We start from the raw sequence: 13,183 nt of genomic DNA, 5'->3' as shown, positions 1-13,183 counted from the left end.
TGTGTCCCAAAGACAAGAACAAATGGTCTTAAGATAAAGATGCAACTTCCCCGACATTGACATTTCCTTAAGGATGAGCATCTCTCCCTACATTAGGAACTGATTGCTGTGCCCACCCTGTGACCACCCAGCTGGAGACAGTAGACCTGCCACCCAGCTGTGTGAACAGCTGTGCTGTGCCGGCTAGGCAATCTCGTGACTGTTGTAAAAGGGACATTCCTATCATATGCAATGTATGCTCTTTGATCCAAGACAGTATGTAACCACTCCACGCACCCCACTTCTTTGCCGCCCTTCCTTCCTTAGGGAAGGAAGGCCCCGAGCTAAGCTAGTCCTCAGATCTGGTTCAGAATAAACTCACCCAAATTTTCATTGATAGATTGGTTATGGATTATTTTGATCGACCCTCCTCTTCCAAAGTCCCCACTCCCTTCTCATGGACAGATCAGGCCCCTCCCCTGTGCAGGGAGTACTTTCCTGGGTTAAATCTGGGTTCAAAACAGTAGCGCAAACTGCATCGCAACACAACTGTTCCTGGTGCTTACAGATATATCATCATGCGAGTGCTCAGACGACGCACACGATCTATCCCAATGGTTTGGAAGTGGTGCAGTTTCCTAACGGGCTGACAGGTAAGTGCCGTCACCATAAACCTCAGCAGTTGCGTGCCTACTATGTGTGCGTGATATGCAGGGCGCTCTAGGCGGAAACCGTAGGTTTACCAGACCCAGGTGCCTTTTAGGCAAGTTCTCCGTGGTGGCCACTGTCCAGATAATTTGGGGCTTACGTTACTTAATGAAAACCCAGGTATGCATTTCTTCCTGATTTTTATCAAATAACTATGAGTCTGCTGCTTTAGTGTGCGTCCATAAATGCTCCCAGGTCCCCCAAATCCGAAGCAATGCCATCAGCCCTCAGGCAGCTGGTTGTGCTTTGGCTTTTCCACACGGGCATGGTTGAACAGCACGAGCAAAATTCCAGATGAACGGCATGCCATTAGCTTTACTGTTTCATTCTCTCACAGGCTGTCAAATTCTTTTCTCAGCTGCTACTGGGGCGCTGGAATGCAATGCTCTGGTTAAACCCTGAGGGTTTCGACTTTCTGAATTTGCTATATCCTATAATGGTTTAACTTTCTCTCTCATTGCATTGAATCCCTATTTTTGTTTTTCACATTAATGATTTGAATACCCTGTGAGAACGCAGCTCTCTGCATGGAGCAAACTGATGGACAGCTGTCCCGTTTACAAGATGCTCGGTTTCAGGACCACTGTCATCACCAACGTCACCGTCATCGTCCACTAGAACTTTGAACGTGAATTTCACCTCTGGAGTACATTTTTAAGAAATTGTTATTTCTTTCTAATAATTCTTCCTAATAATTCGTTATTAGAAGTAGGTTGCATTCCCAACGTTTTCCCTGTCCCCTGTATTTATCACCGCTGCTTTTGTGAAATAGGAGGCATTTCTGTCTTCTTGAGTTGCTGCCCTCCCTGTTGAAACTTACAAAGCCCTAATTCTGGGCTGAGTTTTGCAGATTTCCAAAAGATTGTGTCCTCAGGGTGGCTTCCTGCGGCCAGCATGGGGCCGAGCGTCTCCCAGAACTGCCGTACGCAGGAGTGCCCAATGGTGGTCACCTTCTCGCTGAGCTGGCCTTTCTTGGCCGTGGGCAGCTCCCAAATGGCTCCAACAAAGGCTGGAATTTAGACCAGAAAATCTGCCCTTTTCACAGACATCTCCCTGAGACACAGATGCTGGATGCACACTGACATTGTGCAGCCACATGCTTCGTTCCTGCTGTTGAAAACCCGCCCTCTCTTCTGTGGGTGCGACCAGCACTAAGGATGCTCGCTACGCAGAAGGCCTTAAATTGCTTATTAATATGTTGTGATCAGTCAATGGAGTTTTTTAGGTGAACTCTCCGGCAGTTATAATGTCCCTACAAGTCTTACTTATAAACTAATCTGAAAGTGAGTTCTAGGAAATGGATATTTTGGTCTGAATTTCATTCCTTGCTTTCCTTTTCCTATTTTAAGCAGTCTAACCATAATCGCAAAACAAAATAAAAAGACTTAATGCTGGAGTTTACACCTGAGTTGATGCTGTGTTCACCGCAGTGACGTTGACAGGGTTTAGGGTTAATCCAGTGGGGACACAGTTGAGTAGGGGATGAGGTCAGAGAAACGCTGACCCGGAGACTGCCGTCAGCCACGTTCAACTCCTCGCTGGGTGACCCCAGGCAGGTTGACCTCCTTGTTTGAGTCTCATCATCCAAAGCACGTGAGTCAGAGAACCAAGCCATGGACCACTGTTAGGGGACCCAGGGGGGTAGGCGACGAATTCTCAGATGGCTCAAGCCATCCAGTGAGCCAGGAGTGGTGTTGCCAGGGACAAGCCTCGTTAGCGAGGCTGCTTCAAGGGCAGCTGTGTGTCTGGGGAGCTCCTCCATCCCCCAAATGTTGGGTGGGGCGCCCCGACTCTTGAAACTAGGATACCGTTTCCCCACACTATTCTTAGAACACTTGCCAACAGCAACAGCAGCAGCAAGAGTTGCCTGGCCCAGCAGATAGATTTGGAAAGTGCTGGATTATGTGAAGCTAAACCATCTTTCTTTCTGCATTTCACCCCGTCTTGAACATTCTTTTGTGATTGAGGCTCCTTGGGAAGGGAAGAGAAGAAATAGTGTTCATTGTTTCATAAACGTAGGTCACCACAGTATGCTCTTTTCGTGGACTATGCATTAATATGCTCCTTAGCCCATCTTTTGGGAAAATACATAGGATCTCAATAACTAGGAGGTTTGGTTGTTGATTTTTAGCCTGAGTCTTTAAAAACTCAACAAAGGGGTTACGTGGACATCAACTAAATCTACACCATGTGATGCGACTTATATATGCGTCTCACTACACACGTATGAGAACCAGCTATAGAATGTGTCTGATATTATCTTCTAGGTTCTATCGTGAGGTGTGGGTGGCAACGGTCCATGCTAGCTGTGGTTAAGAGCCGAAGCTCTTCTGATCACTCTTGCTGTCCTTGTCCAAGTTAGTCCTGAGCCACTTCCAGGGCGGGCGGGGGTCGGGGGTGGGGGGCCCATGCTGTTCCTGTCCTACGCCCTGCTCCACCCAGAGCCCCCTTCCTTGCTTCAAAGCCTTTAGTCCAAGTGGGACCTCTTTTTCCAGCCTCTGCAGTGGCAGCGGGTTTGCATTGTAAATACAAGTTTTTCTTAATTATGGTGCCAAGCAGATCTGCCAACTCCAATACTCTGTGCAAAAACTCCCTGCAGCTAATTTCCTGTGGACTTTGGAACGGCCTTCTGTCTTTGTGGCTCTGCAGCTCTCTCAGCCTCCCGCATTCTCAGCCGGGCCGTCACCGTTCTTTGTGAAAACGTTCCGCCCTTCTGGATCTTGTGCATTGTGTTGTTTCCTGCCTGGCTTGTAGCAACAGAAATAGTTAAATCTGGCTGCTTGGCACAGGAAAAGTGTAACTTCCTGGTGAGGAGTCAGTTTGAGAATAGAGCCCGCACTGGGCTGAATGCTTCCTATGGAACGTCATTAAATATCCTCGCTGACCGCTGCAAATAATTTTAACATTGCCTTCGGAGCCGATTTGCAAGTCATGAGAGAAGGCGTAACTCTCAGAGGAGCAGCCACAGCCGGTGTCTGTGTCGAAGGACCAGCTTCCTTGCTTGATGCTCGAGCGATGGCTTATTTGTTTAATTCAAAGGGCTCGTTGCTCTGCCTTTGTGTCCTTAAACCACAAAAGTATCGTATTTATCAGGTGCTTCACGATTTTGTTGTTCTTTACGATTAATCGGAGATGGGTTGGTACTGCCCTCAGCTTTTCAGAACAAACAAGCTGAAATTATACAAAACCAAGACTTCCCCACGCTAAGAGGGGGAGTCCTTCTCTGAGTCTATAACCCACAGAATCCAAACCACCTTCAGTATCAGCTGTCAGGTTAACCAATAGCCTGCAAGTGATCTCGCCTAGTTTTCTCACATTTAGCTGGCTGTTCTTTTTCTTTCTGGCAAATACAATTAATCAACCCAAGAAGGGGTGTGTCCAGGACAGTTGGCTCTGCCTGTGAAAACCGAGTGTTGGGCACAGAATCCTCTGGGGCCAAACGAACATCATCATTCAGAGGGTAAGGTGGTGGGTCACTATGCAACCAGGCACTCAGGAAATGATCAAATATTTCTGTCATATTTGTGGATCCTGGAAATGAATCGCAATGTGGTCCTTTTCCCCTCTATTTCAATTTTGTTCATTTAATTCCTTCATATCACTAAGTTGACTTACGTGTTATATTCAGCAAACATGGTCTATGTGGTTCCTGTTTTTTTTCAACGTCATTCTTTTGGATGTCCTGGCTCTGCGTGAGCTGGGGAGGAACGTGTGCTCTCCTTCTTGGGCATTGCTCTGTATTATCCATCAGATCAAACTCTTTAACTGTGTTGTCCAGTTCCTTTATTTTTTGTTGGCTCTGGGTTTTTTTCTAAAAAATGTATTTGTTTATTTTAATGCAATTTCAAACTTAAAGGATTCACAGAGAACTCCTGTATGCTCTTTATCCAGATTTACCAATTTTTAACCTTTTGCCACATCTGCTTTGCCATTCTCTCTCTGCGTATAGGTAACGTGTGCACGTATGTGTACATGGACATACACACATGGATATGTTCGTGATCGTTTCTGATCCCCTTGAGGGTGGGCTCATATATCGGTGCCCCTTTAACTTTTAATACTTCTGAGCATGTTACCAGCCATACTGGATTAGAGCCCACCTTCCTCTAGTATGAGCTCATCTTAACTAGTTACATCTGCAATGACCCTATTTCCAAATAAGCCTGTATTCTGAGTTCCTGGGCATTAAGACCTCAATATAGGAACTTTGGGGGGGACACAAAGCAACCCATAACATGTCCCTAGGAGTTCTTTTCATTTATTCAGTTTGGAATATGCTGTGTTTCTTAGATGGATAAAGTCATATTTTTTCATCCATTCTGGAAAATTCATAGCCATTAACTTTGGTACTGTTGTCTGGGATTTCTTTTTCTTTTGCTATTTCTAAATCTTTATGTTTAAGTGTGTTCTTATAAGCAACGTAGAAAAATTTTAAAAAACACAATCCGAAGACAATTTTACTTTAACTGGAAGGTTTATTTCACAAGTAAAAAATTTATCAGTATGGGCAGGCCCGCTGGAGTAGTGGTTCAGTTCTCGTGCTCTGCTTCGGCTGCCTGGGGTTCACAGGTTTGGATCCCAGGCATAGACTTACACACCACTCATCAAGCCATGCTGTGGCAGTGTCCTTCATACAAAACAGAGGAAGATTGGCACAGATGTCAGCTCAGTGACAATCTTCCTAAAGCAGAAAGAAGAAGATTGGCAAGAGTTGTTAGCTCAGGGCCAATCATCCTCACCAAAAAAAAAAAAAATTTGTTGGTAGACTGACTGCCCTCCACAAAGAGCTTGGAGCATTTTAATTCTAATCACTCCCTTCCATCCTTCATGCTGTTCTGCTTGCTTCAGCCAGTATTCTAATTCTAGCGCATTTTTCACCCTGAAAATTAGACACAGTTATTACTGTGTTTATACGGTCGATGTTTATTTTAGATTTTTTCACATTTATGTAGGTTTCCTGGCTCTATGTTATTTTATGCATCACAGGCCTTTCTTTTGGTGTGATTTCCTTCCTTTTAAAGTTCATCTCTCAGATGGGGCAATTAACTCAGTTTTCCTTCGTCTGAAAATTGTCCTTTATTTTACCTTAGTTCATGAAGGAGAATTTGTCTTGATATGCAATTCTGCATCTTTTACTCAATAGATATTTATTATGTGCCTACCCCGGGCCAGGGGTTGTTTTAGGGCAAAATTTTAAGACATTCCTAACTCATGAAGCTTTACTGGAATGAGACAGACAACAAACAGGTAAAAATCAATCAATAAAAATCAGGCTCTATTAAAAGCTATGGAGAAAAATAAAAAGGCAGATAATGGAGAAGGGAATGTGCATAGAGAGGGGGCATTATTATTTTATATCTTGCTGTTATCGTCCACACTCTATCTATAGGGTGATCCGGGAAGTCCTCTCTGAAAAGGTGATATTTAAAGAGAGACATGGATGAAGCGAGAGGGAGAAAACTATGTGGATATCAGGGGAAGAACATTCTAGAAAAAGGAAAAGGCAGTGAAATGTGGTTGGTGTGTCTGAGGGAAATCAAGGAGGCCAGCCTGGCAGGGATGGAGTAAGGACAGCATAGAGGAAATGAGGTCAAAGAAAAGAGGAGCCAGAACGTGTGGACCATTGTGAGAACTTTGACTTTTATTCTGAGAGAAATTCCCTGGAGAATTTTGAGGAAAAGAACAACAAGTAATTTTTCTCAGCAGGTTGAAGATTTTATTCTACCACCTTACGGCATCTAGTGGAAGGTCTGATGTGCATTTAATTTTTTCCTCTGAAAGTAGTTTTTTTCTTTTCTCTCTTGCTGCTTTTAAGAAATGTTCTGTCTCCAGGTTTGTTACGATGTGTCTGGTTGTAGGTTTACCTGGATTCATTGTATTAGGAATTGTTGGGCATCTTAGATTTGGTGATTCATGTCTTCCGTAAGGTGGGGCTGCCAGACTTGTCAGGATGCCCCGTCAAATTAGAATTTCAGGTAAACAACAAATGATTGCTTACTAAAACCATGTTCTATGCAACACACACGTGGGACATACTTTATCTGGAATTCAGATTTAACTGGGTGTCCTCTCCTCTGTCTTATCTGACCATCAGATCACAAGTTCAGGGATGTTCTCAGCTTTGGTCTTTACCAACATTAGTTTCCCTCCATTCTTTCACTTTCTGTACCTTCAGTTACAATTATGATAACCTTCCTGTCTCCTCTCACGTTATATTTTCTTTTTGTCTTTCTTACACTCTGGTTAACTTTAATGCTGTCTCCTGCTTCATCAATTTTCTCTTCAGCCAAATAGTATATGCTATTTAACACATCTTTTAGCTTTAATTTTAAAAATTATATATTTCACCTCCTTTCAGTCTTTTTCAAATTTACCTGGTCTTTTTTGCTAATATCATCTTTCTCTCTCTTGTTTTCAATTTCTTCCTTAACTCTTAACATATTTTACACTTGTTTACTTTATAGCCTGTTTCTGGTGACATCATGCATATAGCTTTGGAGCTCCACATGGCGTTGGTGACAGGTTGGCTGTCTGCTGACACTTCCTCATGGCATCATGTTCCCTCCCTGTTTTTGTAGTTTGAATTCTTGGCTCCTGTTGGGTGGAAATCCTGTGGGGCTCAGTTTGGGGATGTCAATCTGGAAAGCTTTGTGTTTGCTTCTGCCAGACGCCCCAGGGCACTGCCAGCCAGGGACCCTTTTATAGTTGTTTCTTAGTTTGGGGTGTCTCAGAGTCCCCAAAATTGCTAAACTCAATTGAAATTGAGGGTCAGCCTGTGGTTATAAATTCTTCAGAGAGCTCAGAAACAGGCAGATATTTTCCTAGTCCCTCCATTTGCTAGGACCACCATTTTATTGGGGGTATGGCTTTGTGAGAGTGTCATCTTTAGGCAGGGGCTAAGTTCCCATTCCCAGTAGAGTTACTAAGAGTTGAGCCTCTTGGATCCTGAGATCAGCAAAAACAGCACAACCACTCTAGCATCAAGATTCTTGTCTGCTTTTCAGCAATCTCTCTGATTTTTGGCCCTTTCCACGAATGTGGGTCTTCATTTAGATGGATGTTTCATGTTATTTTATTTAGCATTACTAGATATTTTGCAGTGTGAGTGTATTCAGAGTATCTGATCCGCCTTGCTGCCAAGAGAGAACCAAGGTCATCTTTAAACACGTCATCACCTATGACATACATACCCCCAAGCAGGTCCACCCTTTTCCTTGGTGTCCTCATTTTCCAGCCAATGCCTGGTGTATCTTGCTGGGACTTTTGCCTTCACAATCTGTCCTTTAGTTTCTGACTAGGCAAATAAGCAGAGAGGCAGACACTAGAGCAATCACTTTCTTCAGTGGCCTTAGTAAATTTTCGACAATGAAAAATTACACTTGCTCATTCACGAATGCCATATCGGGTGACTGATTAATGTTAATTCACGTCTTTTGAAAAAGAAAAATATTTTTATAGATCTGTATTTCATTTCTGTCCCTAAGCTTTTTAAACTCTTTGCATCTCAGCTGGTCCATGTAGAATGTCTCTAATACATCACTTAATTTTCCAGCAGGAATTCTAAGCCTTGTTATTGTTCTTGGATGCATTTCCCGTATCTTCAATGCTTCTGCCTATGATTGACATTTCAGGAGCAGAGTCAAACAAAGGCCCCACTGTTTCCCACTCCTGTCATTTTAGAGGTGCAATTGTGTGTTACACACATGTTCTTGGAAGTTCATACAAATCAGCAGTCTTGTGTATGATTCCACACCAGGATGTCTGTGTATTCAGTGGTTCTCAAAAATATTGTCCCAAAGAAGAGCCCCCCAGTTTCTTCTGGGTGTTCCATCCACACACCACACAAAAATAATCTTTTACAGTTTTGTGCTAAACACTATTTTAATGGGCAGAATTTTTCCTCAGTTGTAAGATTCCTCACCTATATTATTTTTCTTAAGTTCTTCTGTGCTGCTGATTGTCTGCCAGCAACTGCTAACAGTTGACAAAGCGAATAAAAAGGAAGCAAATGGATATTAAGAGAACAAATAGAAGCTGACAAATTAAGTTTGATTTAGCAGCTTTTCTTTTGTTCACAAACATATGCAAATAGTGATTTATGTCACATGCATGCAATTTAATTATGTCTTTGTTCCTATAATAAAATTCGGTGTAGCAGTGTTCCAGTACGCTCTGCCATAAGCCCTGTGACTTTTAAAGGTTCTGTCTTGTATGGGGTTAAAGAGCAGTGTTATCTGTGGAGGTCACTGTGGAGGGTCAGGCACAGTTCTTTACCACAATTCATTCTCTAGACTGACATCCCAAGTCAGTACGAAAAAGTAGGAGAATGTTTACAATACTAAGGGTCAAAGGCATTCAGAGGCCCAAGGTCACCTGCTGTGGGACTAACGATGACCTTGGACCTTGAAGGGTAGGATCGGGAGAGCCAGAGAGCATATGGAAGGAAAGGAGAATTTTAGTCAGTGAGATTATTGGAGCAAAGTTGGAGGAATCTAGGTTTTGTGTCTTAATGAGACGGAGGAAATCAGTCTGCCTGGAGCAAGATGTTCAATTATAAATAAAAAAACGAATGAGTAAGGTACAGAACCAGGCCTTGAATGTCACTCATCTATTGGAGTGGATCACTACAAGGTGTATCGAGCAGCCAAGTGTTGCCACAAATGTCCTAGTTTAGGAAGATACATTTGCTGAATGTGCAAAGATTGGTCTGCATGTTGTTCCTGTTCTGGCTGGAACAGTGGACACAGCAAACTTAATCCTGGCTGTTAACAGAGTGCTTTTTCTTGACTATTTTCATGCGAGCCTTAGGTTCTTAAACTTTTGTTAAAGGTAAGGTTGCCATATTTAGCAAATAAAGATATAGGACTTTCAGTTAAATTTGAATGTCAGATAAAGAACAAATAAGTTTTGAGCGTAAGTATGTCCATGCGCTATTTGGGACATACTTATGCTAAAATATTATTCGTCATTTTCCTGAAATTCAAATTTAATTGGACATTTTGTACTATACCTGGCAATGCTAGTTATAAGCTCAGATGATTAGAAAATCTTTGGGGCTATCCCCATAGCTGAGTGGTTAAGTTCGCATGTTCTTCTTTTGCGGCCCAGGGGTTTGCTGGTTCGGATCCTGGGCGCGGACATGGCACCACTCACGAGGCCACACTGAGATGGCATCCCACATGGCACAGCCAGAGGGACCTACAACTAGAATATACAACTGTGTACTGGGGGGCTTTGGGGAGAAGAAGAAGAAAAAAAGAAAATCCTCTCCTTTTAATCAATCTCTATAATATTTTACAGTTTGTTTAGACATAATATGTTTCTAAATACCATGTAACACATTTTTAGAAATTGTGTTCTGCAGAAAAATTCTATCCTGATGGCTCAAAGGAAATCATGTTTCCGGATGGGACAGTGAAACATCTTAAAGACGGACAAGAAGAGATTGTATTTCCTGACGGGACAACTGTGAGTGTGGAAAGGTCAGTATTGTGACAGGTGATGTGAATCTGAACTCTCCCAAATTTTTGGTTTGCGTAGTCAATAATTCCTTAAAATTAACTCAATTATTTATTTGTGTATTTATTTATTTTTGGAGGACGTTTGGCCCTGAACTAACATCTACTGCCAGTCCTCCTCTTTTTGCTGAGGAAGATTGGCCCTGAGCTGACATCTGTGCCAATCTTCCTCCACTCTATATGTAGGATGCCTGCCACAGCATGGCTTCATAAACAGTGTGTAGGTCTGCGCCTGGGATCCAAACCCAAGAAACCTGGGCCACTGAAGTGGAGCACGTGAACTTAACCACTACACCACTGGGCTGACCTCGCAAACACTGATTTTTAATTGTTTTCTTCACTGACATCCATCATGCTTGAATTGTGACCATAAAAATAACTTTGGTCTTCCGCATATGGCCACCTGAGACCATGTCGTCTGGGAGCCTGAGTCCACAGTAGAATACATCTAAACAACTGTTTAAGACTCGCTGAGAAAGTGCTCACTGGGTTTGCTATTTGCTGATGCCAGTGTGTGCAGAGAGTAAAGGCCCTGAGGTCAGCCCCACCCATCCCGTCCCCGACGTGGGTCAAGAGGTTGTTTGAGACTCTCCTGCTCATTTGACTCTGACAGCCAATGGCGCCTAACTGTTGTGGGCTGTGACCTCTGACTCTTCCTCTCCTCCAGTTCTGCCACCACAAACCCTCGTCATATCTCCATTGGACTTGCAGTTGACTCCTCCCCAGTTGTCGTCACGCCATCAGTATAGTCTACATGGCCTCTGTGGTCGTTTATCTTGAATGATAGTATAGCATGTTCATGTCACCCCCCCATATAAAATCCTGCAACCTGTCCTCTCACCTTCAAGATCAAACTTTCCATATGAACAAACTCAATAGTCCTCCCCAGTGCTCCCTCCTGGCATTCTCCCACACGCCTGTTCTCAGCCCCCCTGAGTTTCTGTCAGTACCCTGAATCCACTGGCTGCCTTCACTGTTCTGGCCTTTGCATATTCTCTACCCTCACCCACCGAGATTTGGAGTGGGTGATCCAGAGCTGGGTGCTCATGTCACTCAGGCACACCTGCTTCCACGCTGGCAGCTTTGGCTGCTGTGCAGGCTGACTCACAATATCATTCTCCTCCACCAGGAACGGCGACAAAACCATCGTGTTCAGCAACGGGCAGAGGGAAATCCACACGGCCCAGTTCAAGAGGAGGGAATACCCCGATGGCACCAGCAAGACTGTGTATTGCAACGGCCACCAGGAGACCAAGTACGCCTCTGGTAGGGTTAGGATCAAAGACGAGACTGGAAACATCATCCTGGACAAGAAGTAAGACCATCGCTCAAAACGCAATATTACGTGTGAATTCCAACTGTATTTTTTGCAAGAACAGAAACAAAAAACTAATAATACATTGACTGCCCCAAATAATGGAGAGCCACACAAAAGTTTCAGATTACCCAAGTCATCTAGAAATTGTAAGGGAAGAGACATCCTACTTCCTGGGTTTCCTGGTTAGGGAAAGTGGTTAGATCAACACTGGTCAGAGAACAGGAGGCTGAAAGAATGACGTCTGGGACCCCCAGCAAGATGGCTTCTTTGCTCATCTCAAGAACCAGCTCTGCCATGTGATGGGCCCAGGAGGGCGGAGGATGAAGCCTGGTGCTCAGCAGGGCCAGCTCCTCGCGTCAGCTGATTAACAGGCTCTGGGGTACTCTCACTCCGTGCAGTCTTGTCCTTAGCCCACTCCAGGCGTCCCTCACCCCTCCTGAATGACGTGAGCTCAGCCTGACTGGTCCCCACCATCGTCCTGCAGCACCGATGCCCATGACTTTGCTGGGCTGGACAGGAAGACAGTTCCAGCCACTGCAAGCCAACCCACGGGGAGTCTGCCCCAGGGTCAGGGTGATGTGGGTCTCATGGCCCATCGCTGCCTGGGCAATAGGTCACCTCCTGAAATTCTTGATTTTTTTAATCTCAAAGTGAAAGCAATGACCACTTCTTTACTTCTTGTGCCATTTTGCAGGCAGCTTAGAAGATAAGAAGCAAATTGGCATTTAGTTGATTTTCTCCTGAAATGGAGAGTCCCCAGAACACAGGAAAGGAATAATTTCTTGAGAGGTCTTAGGGCAAGATGTACATTTCTGTAAATTCTTTCCATATGTACTCAGGTTTTTATGTGACGCAAATTAAATATCATATTTTAGTGCCAATAATTATTTCAGTCCTAAAGGCTATGGTGTGCACATTATTGTAGTCCTCAATACTTCGGTAATGTTATTTAAAGTAATTCAAGAATAATGTGCTGTCTTGGCTTTGAAGGAAAAATAAAAGCATTCAACTGCAATTACACTGGATGAGGGCGTTTTCTTTAAAGAGGTCTGCGAAAACGAGGCGAGGTTGTTTATCAGACGTAACAGGCAAAACAAATCCATTATCGGAAATCTGCTTTTGGTTCGCCTGAAAAAGTGGACTTGCTTATTGCTTTGATTATTTTGAATCGGCTTATGCTGAGAATTTTTATTAAAGCAAACGAAACAAAACACTGCTCTACAGATTAAAAAAAAACACTTTGAGCGTTTGTGGAGATCAGGGGAAGAAACTAATGCATAATTTTGTCAGCAACCAATGTCCAAGCGTCAGATAATCTGCCTGACAGGCAGTTTGCATTATGTATGAGATCTGCAGTCCACTCCTGAAGGGTCGTGCGCGTAAGATCTCTAATCAAAGTAAGGTTAACTCCCCAGGAGCATTCGCCTGGAGGCCCCCAAGTGTGGTGCGAGTTCTGGCATGATGGAAATCAGGACAAGCTTATTAAAGCAACTTTCATATTGATTTCCAAAACGCTAGAATTTAACTCAAGGTCTTAACCCTCTTCCAAGGTTTTTATTTGGATGTGCAGTCTGCTTATGTGTATAACACCATTTTGAAGAGGAGGTATATATCCACATATTTACAAGCAGTAGGTAAACACTTTTAGCTGGTCAAAAAG

General features: G+C 43.6%; 1 protein-coding gene across 3 annotated transcripts in view; it reads left to right on the top strand.

The window, feature by feature from the left end:
• Positions 1 to 12,548, top strand: part of TCP10L (t-complex 10 like) — a 40,418-nt gene extending 27,870 nt beyond the window's left edge. For 2 of the 3 annotated variants that reach the window (XM_070256161.1, XM_070256160.1), the window contains exons 11-13: positions 548 to 632; positions 10,052 to 10,169; positions 11,335 to 12,548. In XM_070256161.1, the coding sequence (XP_070112262.1) occupies positions 548 to 632; positions 10,052 to 10,169; positions 11,335 to 11,524 (393 nt within the window). In that variant the 3' untranslated portion in view covers positions 11,525 to 12,548. 3 annotated transcript variants of the gene reach the window in all.
• The last annotated feature ends 635 nt before the right edge of the window (positions 12,549 to 13,183 follow it).

Source organism: Equus caballus, chromosome 31 (assembly GCF_041296265.1).
Source record: "Equus caballus isolate H_3958 breed thoroughbred chromosome 31, TB-T2T, whole genome shotgun sequence".
Classification (NCBI taxonomy): Eukaryota; Metazoa; Chordata; class Mammalia; order Perissodactyla; family Equidae; genus Equus; species Equus caballus.
The sequence above is the reverse complement of the archived record's forward strand: the minus strand, read 5'-3'. Positions and strand labels throughout refer to the sequence as shown.